Genomic DNA, 23,465 nt, shown 5'->3' with positions numbered 1-23,465 from the left:
TGGACTGACTGGCCCATATTTGGGTTGTAATCAAGTTTCTTACATACTAACCTGTCCTTCACTAGGACCATGATTATAACAGCACAAGAGAAAGAACCGTTGTGGGGGGACAGAAATAAAGGAGTGAGATGTCACCTGCTTTTTTGAGTTGTGAAAGGACACTCATGCCTCACCCGTGCAGAGTTTAGAAACCAACAGCAGAGCCTGCTTCAAAACGCTGTCGTTTCAGACTAATGCAGAGCAGTATAATGATTGCCTTCAGTCTGCTGTGAGTGCTTTCTTGCTGTACCACATTTGGGGATGTGTATGGGGGGAGCTGCCTCCCTCTTCCCCTGGGGCAGTCAGCCTGTTTCAATAGATGAGCCTAGAGCTCCTGTATGACTGAAATTACTTCCTCACCACTGTTTCTAAAGCCGAAAGCTGAATAGCTTTAATCGCTCAAAAGGGCAGTAATCCCCTTGAAGTGTATTGTCGGTTGTGTCTTATTGCTATTATGGAGTAGAATTTACACATTAAAAAGGAACACAATTAGCTTTCTGCATTTGCTGGGTATTACAGGCATAGCTGTGACATCACTGGCAGCCAATTGGAGTGCTTCAGTCATATGCAGAATCTTAAGTCCTTTCAGAAAAGAAAACACATTGAAGACATTATTCTGGTCTATGTCTGATTTCTCTTGTTTCAGAGACTCCTTCAAGGGCATAGTAATAGGGCAATAAAAATAAAAGTGTTGATTACTCACTAATGGGCTCTGAAACTGGTTCTTGGGTATGTGGCATAAACTACACAAAGAAATAAATAGAAAATGAGCCAGAGATTTAATCCTCCAAATGTGGTGTTTCTAAAACCTAAAGGGAGGCACAGGAATATTTTGATTATGTTTCTTTTTGCACCACAAATGCAACAGCTGTAGGCTGAAACTCATAACCATGTTATATGGACTGGAAAAGCTGTTTTAACGACATCTTACAGTTTCTGGGTATCCACTGAATATCAGCATTTTGCAAATACCGGTACATAAGATACATAAGATATCTTTATGTTCATTCCTTTTCATCTGCTTAACAAAATAAGTCAGAACTATTTAGAATTTTAGATAAGAGCTCAATTCTCGCCTCTTTGCATCTTGAGCAGACATTTAGAAAGCGAGTGTGATAAACTGACAAATTTTTACACTCTTTTTGAGTGGGTGCTCAAGATCAAAACAGGTATAACTCATTAAAGAATTAGGGTCCTTATGCTGGCAGCCTCAGATTTACTTCTAGCAGAGAAATGCTTTTACATAAAGCCTTATTTCACCAATGTGATTATATCTCCTCATCCAACACTAATTTTCCTGTTATCGCTTCTGCCTAAGTTTTTTGTGCAGTTTATTCATCTGCAAAAAGCTGTAGAATGAAGCAATCTTGTTATGTAGTTGAAATTATAAGTGGAAAGGCGGTGACATTTAAGTTGGAACTTGAAGACAGAGGGCAAGGAATGGTGGAAGCTGTGGAGAAAAGATGTCTTTCTGAAAAAGGGCACATTTGTGTCATCTGCTTGGAGTAACAGGGCGCTAACTGCTACATAGTGCTTGAAAAGCAGTAGTGCTTTGAACTAGATCCTAAAATGAATAGAGAGTCCTCGGTGGCTGACATAGAAACAGTAAATTTCTGTGTAGTGGTTTCTGTGTGATGGAATAGATGAGCTGGCATGTGTAGAGAGCATACAAATGGACTGAAATCAGGACTTACTGATGTGATAAATGCAAAGTGTCTGACCTCCCTGTGAACAATACAAGGCTCTGTTCTTAGATGTACTTGATTTTTCACATTTAGGGAAATTTGATAGGGAATATTTCAGGTTGTGTGGAAAAAAGGAAAGCATAAGAGCATCATTCTCCTGTATGACATTGAAGTCAATTAACTCTTTTCTGTTTATGTACACTGATATGGGAAAGATTGAACCCTCCCTTTGGAGAGCCAGAATAATGACTGAAGAGTAGCTACTTTGCCCAGAAGCTGTGGCAAAGACCATTGCCTCTGCTTTTTCCTTGCATGTGCTTTGTCTGGCAGGTGTGCGGGTAAAAGCTGTGGACTACCCTCTTATGCTTCTTTGTGCCTTCATTCATCCCCCTCTAAGTGGAGATTTTGAAAATCAATGCTGAAGGGTGTATTGCTGTGTTCTGCTGCCACGTGGAGGCTGAGAAAGGGACTGGCAGTGAAAAAAATCAATTTTCCCATCTTCCCTTGCCAGCAAATTCATTTTCAAATAGATCTTATTTCATTATATTTGCATTTTTTTCTTCCATGGTTTAAGTCAGATATTCAGACAAGTAAAAAATGCTTCTGTTTTCCATGATTTGCTTTTGTATTGGTATTTACTTCCTGTTTCAAAGATACTGTAGGTATTTTGGATATTTTGTAGGGTTTTTGTTGGATTTGGTTTTGTTTTTTTTTGAAAGCAGGATTTTTTCATTAGCAATATGGAAATCAAGTTGGTTAGAGTGACTTGTCAAACCAGGTAAGTTTGTTTGTGGAGAGGTACATGTGGAAAAGCTGCTTCTTCTGAGATTGTCTGCCAGTTAAATAACTGGGAAATGGAAATGAGGACAGTTACGAGTTCCCGTGTACACGTGCAAGTGTGGTTGTGTTTTTGCTTAGGTCTAACATCTTGCTTCTCAGTTCGTGGGTGTCAGCAAAATGCTTCTTCCCCTTGCCACAGGTTCTCCCCACAACCTTCCTCATCCTCTTCCCCTTTTCTAGGCCCTCCGTTCTCCAGAGCAGAAACGCCTGTACCTGCAGGCAGGGCATTCCTGGAACATTACCCAGGATGAGGTGCTCTGCAGGGTCAGGGTGGCTTTGGAGAGAGGCAGGGGAAGCTGACTGTGCTTGGTGCAGGCTGGACGCGTGCAGCAGGGTGTTGAGGCCGGTCCCCTTGTGTGTGACTGGTGGCCACCCTCCTGCCATTGCAGCGGGGTGGGCTTTGAATCAGAACCAGGAGTCTGGCTCTTACACTGCCACCCAGAGCAGCTGGGAAAGTGCTTCATGGCAAGGGGAACCAAGAGGGCCCTTTCTCTCCCTGGATAAAGTCATTTTTTAAGACAAGATTATTCCTGGGACATGGGTGCCTGAATGTGAGGGAGCCACAAGAGATAGTGGCTTGGAATGGTTGGGAATTGCACCCTTCAGAGCAGTGACTTTCTTTAGTTGGTGGTCCCCAAAAAATGGCACATCTGAGGTGTGAGCAGAGGGAATTTAAACGAAGTGAGGTGGTCTTTCTTGGTCATTTACCAGAGATGTGCTTTGAGGGATGGGCCACAGCCGAGAGCCACATCTGGAAGATCTTATGCCTTGCATGTAGGTTTTGATTTTGGGGGTTCCATTTTGAAAGACACAGGCGACTCCTTACCTGCAGGGAAAAAGAGGCTGAGGCAGAGGTGCAGCTGAGCTTCCTGTGTAGAGAGAGAAAGCTGCTGTGGATATCACTGCTTGCAAGCTTCTCTCCCAGTTGAATCCAGGAAAAATGTTGTTGGAAAAAAAGTTTTAAGCAGCTGGAATTTCACAATGCGCAGTTCTTGGTGCCTGCATTTGTCCTGTGTAGCAAGGGACATCAAGCACACTTGCTTTGAAAGGGCATGCTGTGCTACAAGCATAAATGAGGACAAAATGCCTTCTCATGTAATACCAACTCAGTTCATCTATCTTAATGTAACAATGATCCTGTAAAAGTGATGAGTCCATTGCATCAATTTAAGGGGAAATAAAGCAACACAATGATATAATTGTTATTGTTTTAGAGGTAGTTAAGTATACAAATTTCTTCGCAAGTACAAATATTTTCAAATGATTAAAAATATTTTAAAATATTTAAAATATTCATAAAATTAAATCTGTATGACAGTAATTGACAGCTTGTGGAGGATATCCAGATTTAGTTTGAGACAGCACCACTGGAATTACGTTCTTAACAGCCTTAAACTTAGAACTACGTTCATGTGTGGTGTGAATGCATGTGTTTGCAGTTTCTGGGGAGAGATTGCTTATAAAATAAAAGTTGAATTATTTCCAAAAAATTTGAGAGAATATTTTTCTTAAATTTAACAGGTAATTATTGCAGACTGAGGGCTTTTTCCTCCCTTTTGTGTTTTATGTTGTGGACTGATCTGCCTTACTGAAGCTTTTTGTGATTCAGGAAATGTTGATCTTTGTCCTAATGGCTGCAACAGTTGTTTTGAAATGCAGGAAGGTCCCAGGAGATGGCAGTGTACAATAGCACAATTCAAAATATTTGTTGGAAACTGAAAGCATTTCACAATTAAAATTGAGTTCTTGTTTCAATAACTTATTCTTCTTCTTCTTCTTCTTCTTCTTCTTCTTATGATTATGATGATGATGATGATTATTATTATTATTATTATTATTATTATTTCCAGAAAGTTTATCAAAGAACTGGCAGCCTACTTCAGTGGCAAACTTTGCATATCTTATCTTTCATGCAGTGAACCATCATTGTATATTGTCTGAACCACTGGATGATAAGATACAGTTTGCCTTGTTCAGCATCTTTATGTGCAATTCATTAATAGGTTGTAATCTATTACATGAATAGGTTGTAATCTATTACATTAAAAACTATGAAATAGTTTTTAATCTGTATTTGTGGTTAGGATAACTGATGATTCAGTTTCTTTTAGATTTTTACTGTTACACTGCACATGGTTTTTCTGCATTGTCCAGAGTTTAAACTCTGGGAGTAACTTAACACATTTTTAATAGTGATGCTACTGCTTAGATATACAAGATGTCTCAATTTTAGTAGTTTATTTTATGAAATAAATAAATATTTTAATTATTTTCATCAAGAAAGACATATCTGTTGAAATTAAGAAAACATTGTCTCGATTCCAGCTTTGGATCTTTCTGGTTTTTTTTGAAAATGTAACCTGGTGGTGAATTTTTTTTTATAACATTTGTTTATGACTGTTGACGATTGTCAGGATGAAAATAAATTTATCTTTAGCAAAATTTCATTTCATAGTCATCAGGGAAAGAAGATTTAAGTAAAATTAATTATATACTTTAGGAAATGGAGTCAAAATTGTCTTCTCTTTAAAATGTCAAAACCGGGTTTACTCTTTAGAGACAAGTTTTGCAATGAAGTCCAGGGGGCAACAAGTGAATTTCATTGTTTATTTTCCTTATTATTTTCCAAGAGTGTTAAAATTTATTTGCTTCCACTGTGGGAACAATCTGTGGCCAACTTTGGAGGTTAGCTCCAATATACTAAACACCTGTCATATCCTAGAGCCAGATTTGAGCCCTTTTTTTGAAGTCTGTCAGAGAACAGCATTTGTCATTGCAACAGGGCCTCAAGAAAACAAGGTTATATGACAAAACCTGGGTATACCAATGACTTTGTTGTGATTGAGGAGTTACAAAAAGCTGAAATTGTATAAAAACGTGAAGTTCTATTTATTATTTCTCTTGCAGTAGCTGGTGTCCGTGAAGATGTGTTTTTGATCTGGAAGGAGCTGGAGGAAGCCAGGAGTACAGTGAGACAAGTTCAGGAAATGTTATCAGAGTCTGACCAGTCTGCTTCTCAAGAAGGTATCATTTATGTTTCTTTCAAGACAGCTGCCATTATATTAATGATCAACATTTTTTGTAAACAGTTTTGATTGCACATCAATTTGGGGATGGTTTTTTCCAAAATGTCTGTATACAGGGTATAACACCTATATGCCTATATAGCTCTATAATAGTTATCTAAACTTAGGATTGCTTAAAACTTTCCAATACAAATCTCTGTTTACTATGGCTTAAACTTGCTAAACTTTAACAGCTCAGGCTGAAACATTAGTTTTTAGTTTATCAGTGACTAGGTTTAGAAGTTAACTGGATTTTGGGATATGGAAATTATTTGGGGAGTTTTTTGTGATCTCTTCCTATCTGCCTAAACCGCTAAGTCTTCAATTTTTTCTGCACAGTGCTGGGGAAATACCTCATCCTTCTCCTATCGCAGTCTTCTTGGGATAACCTGCAACATGTAACTAGTTCATTCCACATAAAGAGAAGAAGCAGAGGGATTGCATTTTTGTCAAGGGTGGAGATCTGTAAACAATTCAGAATAAGCACTCTGACAACTCCTGCCTTAAGAAACATAGAGGAGCACGTGCATTTGTTCATTCGACCCATAGTTTCTGCCATTATGTTTGGCCTAGAACATGACTCATTTGTTGTTCTGTGCATATTGATTGGACTGAGCCCTGTTGGAGACAGAAGCGTAGCTGGTTTGGAAGGCTTTAACAAGGGACAGTGAGAAGCTACTCAGACCTGCAGAAATGGAGATGCTCTATGTAAAGCATGTGGAAGAAAGAAAACAAAACAAGTTTTCTTTTCAAAATCGTGTGAGCACATTAGTGACACTTGTTCTAAGGACCACAAGCAATCATAAGGCAAAGGTTTCCACGTGAACAGGCTCTGATTGTGCACCTGCCCTGATGTTGGTTATCTCTGTGTGTGTAAGGGAAGTAGATGCCTCCATAGATTTATTTAAAGGCTCAGGATCTCACTATTGTGGTCATTGTAGCTGCATCTAAACTGAGTAGACATTTATACCACCTTGGTCCACCAAAGGTAGAGTGTGACAAAATAAATTCACCCTGCTATGGGGCCCACTGCCTTGTCATTTGGTTTAGGTGTGGTTTATTGAGATAGTGATGAGTCAGTGGAGAATTTTGTATCCTATTTTTTTATCTGTATACTATACTGGTGTCCAGAGCTGTGCAATGCCCTACCTTAAGATAGTCCTTAAAAAATTTGTGAAACAATATGACATTGTAGTTTGCCTTTTACTTTAAATAGCCATCTCTAAAAAGATTAATGTTAACCAATGGTCTTGACTGTATTTTAAATTATATCTTCTGTTGTTTCATTTTCTCAAATGAATCTCCTTGAAGTTAGACATCTTATTCAGGAATACTTTCTGGCACTTTGTAATTCAACTACTAAGAAAATTCGTTTTATATTTTGTTCTTCTCACTCTTGTCTTTGCTCCCTGTCTTCTGGTGGTATCCAAAATGAACCATATTATACAGGAGATTTTGTTTGTTTATTTTCTATATTAGCAAACAAAGGTGATCATCCATTATCAAAACATCTAAGTGACAAATATTTGACTTCTGAGAAGTGGTTGCAGAAGTATGGCTTGAAAGCTCAGAAGCTCACACTGTACGATGCGCTTGCTGATAGTGTTTTTCGCCATGTAGATGGACCTGTTGACATAAAAACTAAACCAGAGGATGAATGTTCACAAACTGATGCTGTGAGTATTGTTCATTTTCCCTCATGTCCTATGAGTTGTTTGTTTTTTCTTTTAAAGCTTGAAAACTTTATTGATGGATAAATTGATAATCTAGTGTATGGCATTTTTGTTTTATATTTTTTGTTAAAATCAGATTACTAATTATTGAGACAGAATAAGAATGTCTCAGAGGGCTTTTTGAGAATGACTGCTTTAAGGGCTCCTTTCTGGTTCACATACATTCTAAAAGGAAGAATCATAACTGGCTTAAGCAATGCTTTGGTTTTCTTTGTATTTCTGTGGGGTGGGGCAAAAATTTCTTTTTATGTTTAGAGGATGTGTTAGTCTCAGATGCTGCAGTGTCCTCTAGTTCCTTAAGAAAATTTGGATTAATTTGTCTTCTATTTGTTTTTATCAAGCTTTACCATTGACTAATAAGCATCTGTTTTTTCCTAGTTGCAAAAAATAAAACCGCATTGTATTGAATCTTTGTAGGAGCAAATTCTGTGAACACCATATCCCATGTTTATTTCTACTCCTTCATGTGCAACAAGCATGTATCTTTGAAGTTTGTTCCCCAAATATTAAATGCACTGCAAAATAATATGTTTTCCACATGAAATGTGTTTTTCTTTTTTTGTAGGAGACAAAGAGGAAGATAATTCATGCAAGATACTGTGACAAGTTTGTACATACCCTCTGGAAAGATGGATCTGTAGTTCATGTATATGTTACTACAGAAAAGTATAAACAGTACGAAGAGAAAATGAGGACAGCTCTCAGACAAGTGGAAAGAAGGTTTGTGTTCTTTCACATAAAATCAGTTTGATCACTTTACATGAGCGTTGAAGAGTTTGACATTTACTGTCATAATAAGTTGAAGTGGTTGGTAAACTGACAGCAGCAGTACTAAGCCAGAAGTCTATTTTAAATTAGACTCTTGTATGTTGGATGTCTTAGTAGCCATAGAAGAAAACTGATGAAGATTTTGAACTTTTTTTCTCCTTCTGAAACACAGGTGTGAAAGTCAGTCGGCCCATTTATTTTTGAATTACTGCTAAAAGTGCCAAAAAGTGTTGGGACTGTAAGGTGGCAGACAACTCCCAGAACCATCAATAAACTAGTAAATGTTCATCCTGTGTACCTAGGATCCCTTGTGACACCAAGAAGCACAGCTTGGCTTGTGCCTGTACTGATGATGGTTATCTGCCCATTTTGCAGTTTTGTGTTGAAGACAAGTTTGAACAATCTAGATCAGAGTCAGGGTGTGAGCTATTAAGTAATGTACATGATCAGACGTTGACTGCCCAAACTACATGCCTAATTTATATTTCTGCAGCCATATGGGCACTTAGGTTTTGTATGACATCTACAAAATAATAGGCAGTCTAAGGAAAAACTATTGTAGAACAGAAAAAATAAATGTTGCCTTCTGGTTTGTGTATGAGGAAAACAAGATGTCTCATTGAAAAAAGCAGGATGCGAAGCTTCATTTTATTGGTGAATTTTTCATTTTATTGCTCCTTTCTTACCAAAAATATAACAATCTGATTATATTTAGCAAGGTCAAACAGAGTTTTGTTATTCCTTCTAGTTTATCTTCATCTTATTGTGTTTGGGATAGCATTTACATTCTGTCAAAGGAAAATTTGAGATAAACAGTTTTGATGAGTATGAATTTTTGAAATCCAAGTCAAGATTTCTGTTTTGTTTCATCTGAATGTTAAAAAGTCTTGGTAGACCTCATGAAACACTTCAGGTGAAATAACTAATGACAAAATATATTATCTGTAGCTACTGTAGCAGTATCCTTATATTTCCATGATATAATTTTTCTGAAACCTTCTGTGGAGATGAATATTTTTCCCAGGGCCATGATGTTCCATGTGTTAAATGTCTCTGCTTCAATGTAGATGAGTATTTTATGACTCTCAAGGGAAATCAGATTTGGACTTGCTGCATCCATTACTGAGGAAATGTTCTTGTGCAGAGCAGTATGTATGCATGTATTTAACTGGCTGGCACATTCCAATCCTGTTTAAAATGTAAATAGAACTCTGTATTTAAGGCTCAAGGTCCACAAACCGTTGAAGCATTTGTGTTATATAAAGGTTCTTCAAAGTGTTTAAGTTCCTTGGAGAAGAGATTGTAATATAGGCTTAAATGATTTACTGAGATGAATCTAGAAAATAGATACAGGGACCATAGTTATACCACTTGTTACATGTTGCTTCCACGTTGGATTTCCAAGCCCAAACTACCTGATAACTGACTTTATAAAGGTGCTGTATTGTTATATACTGAAATGAAAAACTAATAAAAACTAATAAAAAACTAAAAATGTCTTGTGATGTAGGGACAGGGGACTGATTCATCAAGGGCTTCTGACAGTGACTAACTGGTGCTTTGGGAAAGAGAATAAGAAGCACAGCAGTGAGGAAAGGATCCTACCTTTCAGATTCTGATACACAGAGCTCCAAAGATGTTACAGAACAGGTTTTGATTTTTTTTTTTTTCTTCCCCCAGGATTAAGTGGCTTCAACAAGGAAGCAGAGGGCTTTTTGGGAATGTGTTTGAAGATGATGTCTATATTCTTATTGATACATCCCAGTCTATGAACAACAAGCTGCCACTAGTGAAGGAAAAAATATTTCAGCTAATGCAGGTATGATAAAGGGATTACTCTGAAGGCTGAGGAGCATTTTAGAGTAAACTGATCTTTTCTGGATGGTTGTTACTCTACTTTTTGTTTATTTTTTAAAAGTTTTTTGAAAACGGCAGCTTTATAAAACTATTTAGATTTTTCTTCATGTGCTCATATTTTTAGTTAGGAATTTATATTTTCCCCTCATTTATACAACTATTTGAAAAAAGTTAGAGAAAATATTAAAAATTAAAAAAGTTTAAGTAGTTCTTTCCCTCAAGCCATCTCCCTTCTAAAAAAAGAAAAACAAGCAAACTAAAAAGCAAACAAAACAAAAAAAAAACCCAAATCGAAAACAAGCTATGCAATGAAACACCTTCTGGCATTTTCATTTTTACTTTTAAGCAGTGTCATGCAATTCCATTGGCTTGTTGTAATGTGTGTTCTACGATCACTTTCATACTTCTGCAGTAGAGGGTGTAGGACGTTTTGAACTTCCTTGCATCTTACAGTGACTCACAACATAGCACAGGGACTTGCAAAGTGCAGGAGAACCTCAAAAGCTCTAAGTATTGGGAGACACACCTAAGAAAGGATTTGTCTTGTCTAGTTTTAGAGGTCTACAATGATGTCACCTAAGCCTACATTAATATTTCAGAGATATGCTTAATTTTAAATTTCTTTAGTCCTAAGAGAAGTAACGGAGGTGAAAATTCAGTCTGGCATTGATAGCAATCATTGGTAGGACTAAAAAATTAAAACTATGACAGAGAGGTTTTTGAGCTAAGTGCTCAAGTCATAGGACATAGTATCTTGTGGTCCTCTAAGCAGATCTGCACTAGAAATATATTAGATACTGTGCCAGAAGGTTTCACAGGAAGCTGCACAAAAATAATGATGAAAGGGAGGCAAAGACTTCAGGCTCTGAAAGTTTGTACTTGCTTGCACAAATCTTCGCTAACTTAAAACTTCTCTCCAAAAGTAGCTTCAACAAATTCTTGATTTTCTCCCGCTGTCCTAGTTCTCCTAGCCAGTGCTCTTTATATGATTCTTGTTCTCTTCCTCTAAATGATATCTTACTTTCTTTCTGATTTCAATTTCCTCTGGTAAGTAGTGATAATCTCTTTCTTACACACTGATCATATCTGGTTTCATCTCTCTCTTTCATGCCCTCCTACACATTTGCTGTTTAAATTGTTTGAGAAATATATGTATATGGAGACTGACTTAGGGAATTTCAAGCAATCTTAATAGTTGCAAGCAATAAATGTCTCTGGTTTTGTATGTCTCTCTGGACACCATAACTTTTATTATATATGTAATAATAATTTATTGCACTCCTAAAATTAATTATATAAGAATTAAAATAATTGCTATTACTCAGTATTTCAGGATACAAGTATTCTTTCTTTTAATAGTAGGAAAAATTCAGATACTGTCTCTTGCAGGAACAACTGAGACACAAGAAGAGATTTAACTTCGTGAAATTTAGTGCCCAAGCAGTGGCATGGCAAGAGAAACTTGTTGAAGTTAATGAGGAAAATTTGCAAGATGCTTGGCTTTGGATAAAAGGGCTTGAGGTAACATGGCACCTAATTATTACAAAGAGTTTGTAATAAAGTGTGTTTGTTTCATTGTTTGTTCAAAGTTGTGTATGTTGCTCCACTTTCTGTGTGGCTGGGGTGATTTTGCATAGACTAAGTCTTTGACTTGAGTAAGCTGACACTATAGATGATGGGTAAAATTAAGTAGATCTGAATACAATGTGTTTGACAGGTATAATAATCCTTTAAAAATGGACCTGTTTATGAAATCATATTAATTCAACTTGAAGCCTGCTGTGTTCAGTAGCCAAAATATGAGCATTGGCCAATTTTAATTCCATAGGAATGCTGTAATCGCTCAGACCCTGCATTTAAATTTGTCATTCTTACTGCAGGGCTGCTGCATGGATGACAGGTATTGCTGGCTAACTTACAGCTCAGAGGTGGTGCAGGAGACCAAAGCCAGCAAACTGGAGAAGCATTTCTAGTCCCTTTTGATGGACAGACAGCTAACTTTAGGTGCCATAGAAACATAAGAACAATCATACTCAGACCAAACATCCATCTACCCAGTATTCTCTCTCTGACAGTGGCCAAAGTCTGAGTGTTTTTCCCTGAAATAAAGTAGAACTGCTGGTAGTCAGTCACAGTCATCCACCAGATTGTAATTATAAGCAGCTTTAGGACCACTTAATGTGTAAAATGTGGTCAGCAATGTTATGAACACAGGACTAAAAATCAGTCATGCAAAGATATAGATACATCTCACATTATGTTTTTTAGCACAAACCCCCATGTTCATGTAATAAAACTCCTCAGCATTACGACAGCTCTTCCTCAGATAATATGAAATTCCTGGGGATGTGGGAATTGGGTAAACAACATAATACCTTTGAGACTACAGAGCAAGATCAATAACTTGGTATTCTCAGAAAGCACTAACAGATCAATACACAGAGGAAAGGCAGTATTAGTGTGGCCTCCCTGAGCAGCTGAACACTTGTAACTGAGCTTATTTAGCCTTATTTTGCTGCCCTCCTTGAGGCTTGAAAACTTGTCTTTGTTAAAGTCATGTGTTGTACAGCATCATGAAAGTTCAGTAATACTTTGAACTACCATATTTTGATGTCATCTTATATATGCCTTAGTGAGTGGCCTTTTCCATCATTATTCATGAATTTTTGCTTACAAATTTCATTCTAAGTTCAGATCTAGGTATCCGAAATGGAATAAGAAATGGCACAAGAAAAGGCTACTTTCTTTCAGGGATGGCATGTGCTGCTGACCTTTTAACCTCTTTTAAGCATTGCAGGTATAAGTCTGAGATCAAAAAGCTGGCTTTACAGTGAAGGCGAAATGAGTAGAGGGTTGCTCTGGAATCTTATTCAGAGTAGATCCTTTGATTCCATTTTATGCTTTTTGGTCCCAAGATTATGAATAAGGACGCTGAAATATAAACAGTAACTAACTTCTCCTTAAAAATTATTTAGGTGTGATAACATTTAAAATTTCAGTGGTAGGACTGTCATATAGTTGAAATATGTAATTGTTATTAAAACACTGATAAAACTGGTGTTTATTTGTAAGAGTAGCAATTGAGAAACCTAAAATGAACGGCTTTTTCCATAAGGTACAGGGGTATTTTCTGCACATCATCAGCATCCACCCTATGTTCTCATGATGTAAAAAGAAGTGAAGGAGGCTCTTTTGTTTTAAATCAGTTTGGCCAATTTACACATGGTAACGAGCCATGTTTCTAACACTTTATAATTACTAAAACACCAGGTGTATTAGATAAATTTAACAACTTTGGCTGGTTATTTCTTACAAGTGGGTACTGATAAGGATTGCTTGTGAGTCAGAAGATAAGATAATTAAGTTGATGAGCTATCATATTGCCTGGCCCATACACTCTTATGTCTCGGGGTCCGTGGTGTTGAGGTGACCCCAAGAATGTAAAAGTCCTTGTTGTCCCAGCCCGCGCAGCCGCAGAAGAGGTCTGAATGCACAGGGTCGGCTTCTCAAGGTTGTTTTTATTTTCTCTTATCTATAACATTCTTTCTCTGACCTGCTGAGCTCTGTCTAGCAAGCGGCCATGGTATTCTGTCTGCCCTCTAGGGTGGTGTTTACATTTTATACTAAAAACTCTGTGTACTATGTTTACTATAATGTGCCAATATCTATCATTTATGTTAGACAGTGTGTCTACTTAAGCCATTAGAAAAGTGTCACCATCACACCAAGACATGGAGGACAAGAAGAAGGAAAAGACGGTCAGGACACACCCAAATCCCTCCATCTCGTCCCCTTGAACCCCATTCTAAAAAGCCCCAAAATTCTACTTTTTCACCCTGTGTTAATCCAACTACCACACTACTCAAACCCTTGTGGCTTGTAATTCCTCACACAAAGTTGGCAGTTTTTCCCACGGGCTAAAATTGAAGCCAGAGGTGTTTTTGACTTCATGCCAGGGTCTCCGAGCCCCCTGCCAGGGTCTTGAGACAGCCAGGGCAGCCAGAGGGATGTCCTGGATTCCCACACTTATGTAGCCATACAGAGTAACTGTCAGAATGTACCTTCTATTCCATTTCACCTGATTTCCTTTGCCCGGGTGGGAAGGACTGGAAGAAATTTTAACACAGTTCATAGGACTGAAGAAATAATGCTATCTCTTAGCATATTTTTGCATGTATGGGTCAATGTTAGGTATTTACATTTATCTTCTGTAATGCATTGTATATGTGGATGCTTAATCTCTTCTTACACTGCTACAATCCTCACTGCCCTCCAGAACAGTACTCAGATCTTATACAAGCATAAAACAGACTCTTATCTTTTTAAAGGTTTTGCTTTGGTTCCATTAAAAGACTAAGACTAGATGAAATAGTTTTTCATACTGGTAAACCTTACATGTACCTTTAGTTTGGAAAGTTTTGTACGCAATGTTTGAAAGGTGGACAGTCGAAGATATGAAATGTAGGGCTTAGGTTCCTAAGCCATGAAATGCATTTCATTGAATTTAGTGTAAAAAGAAGAAAGGCAGATCATGATCACTAAGTATGTGAATGACATAGGAAAAGTGCTAGTATTAATCCAATGGAAATTTTTAGTGAGAACTATGTTAGTTTGCTGGGCATGTTTTGTTGCTATAGCTAACTTTTGTGCTAAAATATAAATGATACTTACAACAGTGTGTGAAGGGGGTAGATGGGAGATAGTCTGCAAAAATATGTTCAGAAAACCAAGAACTCCTTTACCAGTTTTGGAGAAATAAAATTGTGCAACTCTTTTGAGCAACTTTTTAACTGTTTGCTTAAGTAAAATATGTGTTTCAAGGGAGTGTGATGAGTTGGCAAGCAGGAGCATCAGTGGTAGAAATTAAGAGAATGCATCTTTTGTCTTACATCTTCCTATCTGTTTATAGTCTTTTAGTGGTTGCTTTTACTTGTACAGCTCAGATTGCTGCTGCCAGCATTTTGCTTCTGTGTGTTTGCATAAGCACTGAATACCAATCTGGTACCAATTTATTTTACTTTGACACTTGCTTAGTTTTTGTTAGCTACATGACATAAATGTTTTCACCATTTTATTAGTCATTTTGGTTCTGTATTATCCCTTGAATCAGTACACTGTCATTATGAATTTAAGAACAGAGGCAAAAATTTTTTTGTATTTATAGCTCTGTCTTGGTTGTTTTCTCTTTGGTTGCTTAGGTTGGAAGTTCCACAAATACACTCAAAGCTCTCCAGATTGCTCTTGCTGATTCTGACACTCAGGCTATTTATCTCTTGACTGATGGGAGACCTGACCAGGTATTTCAAAATGAGAAAATAGAAAATGCAGAAAAGAGGTGCCAGCATTTGGAATTATGAGATGAATGTCATGCCTACAGTGCTGAGTGTTGTGGTGTCTCTTGATTGTTTATTAGCATTGTTTCACAGTTTTTCTAGCTAAGAGCATAAATTAGTATTTTACCAAAGAATAATTTGGCTTCATGTACAATTCATATTCTTATTGTTAATATTTTTATTAAGTTCAAAATTAGTGAATAAGTAATTTCTTTTTACCTTGTTAATAATGTCTTTTATACCTTTTTAACAGTTAAATAAAGGAAATGGCTGATATTGTTTATAAGTATTAAAGTTCAACCAACACAACAATTATATTGCAAACATTGCATAATTTGTCAAGATTTTTAAGTATTTTGAAAAACTGAAATGTCAAAATTTAGAGAACTGAGTCAATAATTTTTTTCTACCAGATCCTTCAGCATTTTTGGAGATGGTTGATCTACTTTTTCACCTAATTTTTATTTCTTTATGGGAGGAGGAAACTAGCTTTCCAATTTTTTCAGCCTCTACTTCATTTCCTGGTATTGACTCAACTTTTCTTTGAACTAATTTGGTTTCTTAAAAAGATCCACACTCATATACTTCCAAAAATATTTTTATATGTATCCAATGATACTAAACACTAATGTAGTAGTTTAATTTCCTAAACATTAGTAATTTATTTTAAAACTTTAGAAACAAAGAGTACTGATTATATTACAATTTACATCGTGTGCCTTAATGCACTTATCAGTCTTTCAAACTCAGTTTTAAATTAGCTCATTTAGCTAGTTTCTGATGGAAATAGCAATCTGTATAAAGTGGATGCTTTTAACTGATCTGTATCTGTCTCTGAGCAGAACGGCTGATTAAATTCTTACAAACTCTCCATATTTTGATAAATATGTTTCTAGATGCCACATTTTTAACATAAGGGTTTTTTTTTATTTTCAGCCCCCCCAGATAATTTTGGCTGAAGTCCAACTTCACTGTGGGATTCCCATCCATACTGTATCCTTCAACTATGATGATATAGAAGCCAATAAATTTTTGTATGAACTGTCTACTAGAACAGAGGGACGGTTTCATTATTACAACATTTATTTGAGTGATCCTGATACTACAGAGTTTATTGTTGTGAGTATCTGAAAATAAATAGATTTGCTGCTTCATGCTACTTTGAAGAGCCACATGACTTGCATTATTGAGATTTCATATTACAATAGATTACCAAAAAAGAGAGGGTTAACCCTAGTCAGATTTGACGTGATATGAAAGCAATAATATGATTGTTCTGCTTGTGAGATTTTTCTAGACAACAACAAAAAAGGCTAAATATAATCCAAAGTACATTTGTAGTGCTATTGTTGCAAACACATTCTCCCTCTCCTGAGGTCCCCTGCTTCAAAACTAAAACCTAAAAGTACATGTAGACCATGTTTCTCTGGAAGAAACATGTGATCTCTGCTATTTCAGTAATAAGTTACTGTTTAAAATGAAAATATGGTTTGTGTCCTGTTAATAAATAAGAGAATGCAGAGCTGAATTTGAATTATAATGAATCTATGGATTTTGTTTCAAGTTTGTTCTACAGAAGCTGCTTGGGAGAGATCTGTAAGGAGTAAGATGACTAGAATAGCAGTCATCTATCAAGTGTGACTAAGCAGCTCAACAATCCCCAATAGGAAATTTCTGAATAGACTAACAGAAACCCCCTTTTGAAACGTATTCTTGCTTTTAATTAAAATTAACACTCAGTGAATTGATTCCATAGATTTCAGAAATGGTGGTAGTTGAACCATGAGAATAAGCAGTAAGAAGACAGCACTGGGAAATTTGAACTTTACAGACACCAGTTAGAAGGAAGATGTGAAAATAATTCAGCACTTGAAAAATGTCAGTGTACTGGGCAATTTCAGTGATTCTGCTGGTGTGGACTGTGTGACACTGTTCATGTTGGAAAAATGAGGGCCAGAGTCTGTGTTGTACTCTCCAGACTTGGACATGAGAGCCTCTGGCCCTGTGGGAGCTGTACAGGGATCATTATTGGAATTTCCTTCCTGTTTCCTCCTCTAGCCTAAATGATTCCTAGTCATCTCCAGTGTTCACTTGAAAAGTATGTTTTTTGCTTCCCTGGGACTGGGACACTATATGATACAGCTGAGATCTGTAGAATGACTGGCTGCCCCTTGTAATGTACATGTCTTGTATTGTGTTTTATTTATTTGCATACTTGTTTTCTTGCTTGCTTGAAATGAGTGGAGCTAGTGACCTCATTGCCTTCTTTGGAAATACAGCTGTTTGTATCTCAAGGGGTAACTGGCTAGTTAGGGAATGCTTGCCATTTTCCTAGAAAGGAAGAATAATTTGAAAGGCTATAAAGACAAGCACAAGAGCCTACCTGAAAAAGTATACAAAATTTGGAAGCTCTCCTAAGTCATTATTTGGAATTGTTACCAGAACTTGCATCATTTCAGTTCAGAAATGAAACCTATTTTGGAGTAATTGTACTAAAACATTTGATTTTCTTTTTGTTAGAATAAAGACATACATCTTTTGAAAAGAGAAATTGATCAAGGAGAGAAAGATCTAGAGAAAGTGAAGACCTTTCATGAGAAAAGTCTGATGATGAATTCTTATAGTGAAGAAAATTATCCAGAGAAGAAGTATGTCCTCATTCTGTTATTATGTTAATGATAGGTGTGAATTAGCTCTTATATTTTTCCTATTTAAAAGATGGTTGTTGCTTTCTTACTCTCAGAGGGGTTTTTTAACAGCCAAAGTAATGGAAAAGAAAAATCTGGAAAAATTTGCTAATACTATGATGCCTGAAACAAAATTATTTTAAATATACCAATAGTCTCAACATATTTTGAATAATTAAATGAAAGAGAAAATATTTTTTTCTCTCCAACACATGGTAAAATTGGTCCCTCTGACCTAGAGAATTAATGAGAAATTATTTTCATCTAAATAGAGCTGGCTTGATACCTCATGGCTAATTGGCCGCTCATTCCGATATGCTGATTGAAGCATAAATTGTGTACAAATATACTTTTGTATTTATTTGTGCAGTGATATTAAAAAACATTTAAAAATGCATTAAAATAAATCAGATTTTTATGACAGAAATCTATTTGAAACAGTAAAGGAATGAAAATAAAGTAAAAATTATTAAAAGTGGACAGTGATATGTTATGATTTCATGTAGGATGTCCAGTATGAAAATATTTTCAGGTGCTTATTTCAGAATTTGCATTTTTTTTTTTTATTAATGCTGGGACATAGATATATATGTATGTGTATATATATATATATATATGCATATGTATGTATGTGGCAGATATTCTCATTGCTGATGGTAGTTACTTAGCCCTGGGATTCAAAGTAGCTATAACAAAGCATTCTGTTCTTATTACAAATATATGAGAGTAAAGAACATATTTAAAATAAACGAAGAAATTACATTTAAAAAGTTTAAGAACCAAAGAATATTTTAACCTCCTTTGAACTTTCCTTTGAAATGCGTATTAATATAACAGAAAAAATATGTTGCACTGTTCAAAGCATTTGAAATCAGTGTTTATATTGCCAGAAAACTTCAGCTTAGTGTTTTTTGAACTGGTGTTATATAGTTGCAGTAATTTCTTTTTGTCACTTACAAGCTGTAATCACAAGCAGACACACACTGTGTCCCTGTTTCTAAACACACTGAAGAGCTGAGTACTTCTCTTAGGAGTAGGCCGTGCTGTGCTTCAGAAGAACCATCAGTGCCATCGCATGAGCAAACCAAGCAAAGCTCTGCTGCCAGTCCAGCCCAAAGAAAGAAAGAATTATATGCAGGTAAGACTCAAATGAGGTGAAATTGTCTTCAGAATTCATTCACTAACTTGAAAAGAATCTGTTACAAATAGCAAAAATCATCCCTCGTTTTGGGAACAAATTGATAATTTGCTGTGTGAAGTAATTATAATTTTGAAAATCTAAACTTCTCTTCATCTCTACTTTTCTGCCATCCTACTTATTTGGCCCAAAGAGACAAACAAATGTCTGCTCATTTGTGCTTTGTCACAGGTCCTGCCATGAAAAAGTAACTATTTTAACAGAATGTTTTGAAAGCTCTGTAAACAGTTTTTTAGCAGTATATATTAAACCCTAATATCTTTTTATTCTAAGAACATAATTGGCAAGAATGAAGAGGTGATCTGTATTGTACCAATTACAGCATTACTTACACTAATGTTTCTCCTTACTACATCCATACTACTACATTTCTCCTGGAAGCATCCTTTGTATGCAGTCTGAAACTAAATTTACTCAGCTGAAGTAAAATAAACCCTCATCTTTGGGGAAAATACAAAGTACAACTTAGTGCTGAAGTACTTTTCTGTTTGATGTATTGTTTAGGTAGTCCCTTAAAAACTGAATACCAAAGAGGAGCTCAAAAATCTCAGGCATGTAAGAGCAGTAAGTTAGCTCTTCCTTCCTTTCCCTTTCAATCTCTACAGATCAAACAAAGGCAAGTCTGCTGCAAATCCAGAACCGTGGTGTGAAATTTCGGGAAGAAAGCCCAGAGGAAGGAGTGTCTCCAGAGGAAAAGAGTTTTTCTGTCCAAAAGGGTGTGAAATGTACAACCATTTTCAAAGGCAAGTTGACAGAACAAGAAGCTCCAACTGGGGAGGATGGTAAGGTTTCTCCCATTACATTTGTAACTCATGGTACCTCATTTGAGGCAAAACTGCGCAGATCTGCAGTACCAAGGACTGAATCTCAGCAGAGATACAGAGTTGGACATGAAGTTGGGTGTTGTGACAGTGTCCTTACAGCTGTAGCCAGACTCCTGCCAGTTCCCAAACTAGCTGTTTACAACTAGGTTTTCAATGGGCCTTAGAAATACATCCAGATAGTATTAATTTCTTTCAGTAATTAGTCCAGCTCTGAACTTTATGATACATCTTCTAAATCATTCTAAAACCTTACCTATGACACTTGAAGATGTTTGACTTTTTAAAATTTTAGCGTCTTATGTTTAGTTTTTTATATATCTTTTATAGAGATTTTCATAGTGGTCTACCTTAAATTAGCTACTCCTGGCCATCTCATTAGCAGTAGTACTTGGTGTCACATCTTGACTTGGGGAATAAGCTGGTTAATCTTTGGTCTTGGTCAAAAATAAATAAACTGAAACAAATTTCAGTTTAAAAAACCAATTGCCTTCCTATTTTATAAATTTCCTCTCTGGCTCAGTAAGGCTCATCAGGCATATAGTAACACTGTTACTATTGATCAAGCACCAGGAAGGCGAGGAAAACTAATTTTCACTGATTAATTTAGCAACTGATATGTTGTACAGTCATTGTGCATGATGCTGCTTGTAGGTTCAAATTTAAAAAATGGTGCTATTATATGGCAACTTATATATTTATACTTTTGTGTGCACAAAATGTCTGAGTTAACAAAATGCAAATGTTTTCTCTTAGATCTGAAAATGCAGAATGTGAAAGAGGCATCTAAAAGGTATGTGCATGCATATGTAAATGCACAACAAAACTTACAGTTTACATATTTTCTTCAGTCTTTTCAAACCTTTCAAATGTATTTCTACCTTGAGCCACATCTCACAGTCTCTCTTTTCTAGCTCTCTAGATGTCTCTTCAGCTCTTTGGTTAAAGACCCACGGCTTGGCTGCTAGGCGACTCACCATCGTGGATGCCTTAGCTCCTACAACTGTCCTTCACAGTACAAAATACATCCCAGTTCTGGACAAGCACGTCGTTTCTAAAGTATTTGATAAGGTAAAACTCCTACACTGTTTGAAAGCTAGAAGAAAACTTGACAGTGTTTTCAAAAGGTTCTTTAAAGTTAATTTCTATGAATGTCATAATAACATTTTCTGGTACTGTAGATTGTTGATGTGCAGTAACTGTATCCTGCATATCTGAATGTTCATTCGTGCATCAGTAAGAAGATTAAACTGATAGTTAGTAGTATGTCTTGCATACTTTGCCCTTAAGTTCTTGCACAGTTACCAGCTGATGTCAGTGTGCAGCCATTGGGTGTTTGGCAATTTCTTGAGCACCGCATCCTCCACTGATACTTATATATTCACTAGAGGATGTCTATTAGTCCATAAAGTCATCTGGAAAAGGGTGCTGGTGCACATTTTGTGGATATGTGCACTCTCAACTTTTACATGGGACTGCTAAGATATTTTGAAGAGTGTTGTTCAGTAATTAAAATTAAATTTTGAGAGCTTTAAGACAGTTGTAAGATTGTATAAAATTTTGGGGGAGTTTTGTATCATAAATTGCTATTCCACTTACAGGAAATCCATTTCATGGCAAATTGCTCTAATTTTTCTTGTGTAATGCATCCTACACAAGTCCTATGAATATGCTGCAGCTCATGTCAGTTAATAAAAGCTATTTCTTTAAACAATGCTCAAAGAAAAAGCTAAACTTTTTTTAAAATAATCAAGAAAGAAAAAGGGATTTGTAATAGAATGTGGTATAGAACTAAGTAAAAGGTTTATAGCAAATGCACACAATTTTACATTTTAAAGTATTCATGCTTGTTTTTTAAATTTAGGAATGGGAATTTTTGCTAAAGCATGCAGACTGTAGAAGAAAAACCAGTTCCTCTCTTTGGTAAAACCAGATCCTCTCTTTTGGTAAAACCTAGTCAAAATTACAATTTGTAAGGATTTTTTTTAAGTGTGATTTTTAAAAAATACAATTAAAAGAGAAGTGTTTTCATATGAGAACATTTTTAAAGGTACATTTTAACATTTCAGATGTAAAATAGCCATTTTTCAAAAAAATCAGACATTCAGTAGTTACAAAAGTGTACAAAACAATCTACATAAATGTCAAACAAAAGACATTGTGAATTTCACAAAACTCTTACATCTCATTTGTAAGCAGTCCTTTCTTTTTCCATCTTCTTCTGAGTATACCTAAAATATCCTCATGTTTCTCAATGAACAGCCCTTTGAGTCCTTTATAGACAACCCTTGCAAAAAATAAAGCAGTCTGTAAAACAGAGACTTTCTAAGACTGTCTTTCTTTGAAAGTAGTCTAAACTATGATTCAGCAAGTACGTGTACAAGTAGTTTTTAATAGCAATTCATAGGAACTCCTTGTAGTCTGGTTCAGGACTGAATTAAGTTCAGTGTTATTTGAATTAATAGGTGCTGTACAGAATCCAAACAGTGATCCATGGCTTTTTTTAGATTCAGGGATGTAAAGGCAAAATAATAATTTTTGTAATTTCTTCCTACCCACTAATCTCCATTAGTTGTAATAAGACACCCAGTTTCTCAGGCAGTGGAGAATTATTGTTCTATGTGTAAAGGAATGGGTTTTTCTGGATCTGAAGCTGAGTATGGAAAAGAAAAAGAATGTTGAGGGTTGCACACAGGATGAAAGTCATAGAATTTTTGAGCTACGGAGCCCACTTGACCTCAAGCTTCACGCCAGCATATCAAGAAAATAAGGTGAGACTAGACAGTGAGCTTGAATGGGAGACTTCCAGGATCTTGGTTATTCCAGTACTTTAGAAGATTTCATTGAAGATAATAAATGTGCAGATAATTTTGCATTCTTCCTTCTGAGATCTTAGTTTTCTTGGTGTCCGGAATGCAGACATCCTTGTTGGCTTTTCAGGGGGTAGTATAATTTTTATTTTTGGTCTTTGCCAGCAGTGATGATGGAATAAGTATGGGCAGTTTTCTTACCTTGGAGATGCAGCAAGAAGAAGGTTTCCATGACAACTGTTCATTAACAAAAGGCGGACCTGTGGTTTTCAGTTCTGTGCTGTCAGTTTCACCTGAGTCATTTCAAAGAGGTTAATTTATTAAACTACCCATCCAGGTTCGCATTCAGGAAAAAAATAATGGCTTGGGAGCTGGTCTATATTTTGATATGTTAATTATGTTGAAACCTTCCCTGTAGAATCATGTAAATATATGTTATAGGTTGTGGCATCTAAGTACAGGTTTACAAGTCGTGAAGTTTTGACTCAGTGCTTTGCTCAAAAAAATCCGATTTGGCCAACAAAACCATCTTTCTTTGGTCTAAAATAAGAACATTTTTATAGGATTATCGTGCTTTGGTTTTGTTTTTTAGGATTTTGAAATTTATTTTGAAATAAAAGCCATTTTTA

The 23,465-nt window shown here is 36.1% G+C and overlaps 1 protein-coding gene across 1 annotated transcript in view; it reads left to right on the top strand.

The window, feature by feature from the left end:
- The window catches only part of VWA3B (von Willebrand factor A domain containing 3B), a 59,046-nt gene that overhangs the window by 17,296 nt on the left and 18,285 nt on the right, over positions 1-23,465 (top strand). Inside the window, 13 exon segments of the mRNA XM_068182692.1 lie at positions 5,472-5,588; positions 7,109-7,305; positions 7,928-8,082; positions 9,811-9,949; positions 11,377-11,508; positions 15,186-15,284; positions 16,257-16,439; positions 17,841-17,968; positions 18,968-18,999; positions 19,002-19,145; positions 19,811-19,948; positions 20,783-20,819; positions 20,941-21,097. Coding sequence (XP_068038793.1) covers positions 5,472-5,588; positions 7,109-7,305; positions 7,928-8,082; positions 9,811-9,949; positions 11,377-11,508; positions 15,186-15,284; positions 16,257-16,439; positions 17,841-17,968; positions 18,968-18,999; positions 19,002-19,145; positions 19,811-19,948; positions 20,783-20,819; positions 20,941-21,097 — 1,658 coding nt within the window.

The sequence above is a fragment of the Anomalospiza imberbis genome, chromosome 2, assembly GCF_031753505.1.
Source record: "Anomalospiza imberbis isolate Cuckoo-Finch-1a 21T00152 chromosome 2, ASM3175350v1, whole genome shotgun sequence".
Taxonomy (NCBI): Eukaryota; Metazoa; Chordata; class Aves; order Passeriformes; family Viduidae; genus Anomalospiza; species Anomalospiza imberbis.
This window is presented reverse-complemented; position numbering and strand designations above follow the sequence as displayed.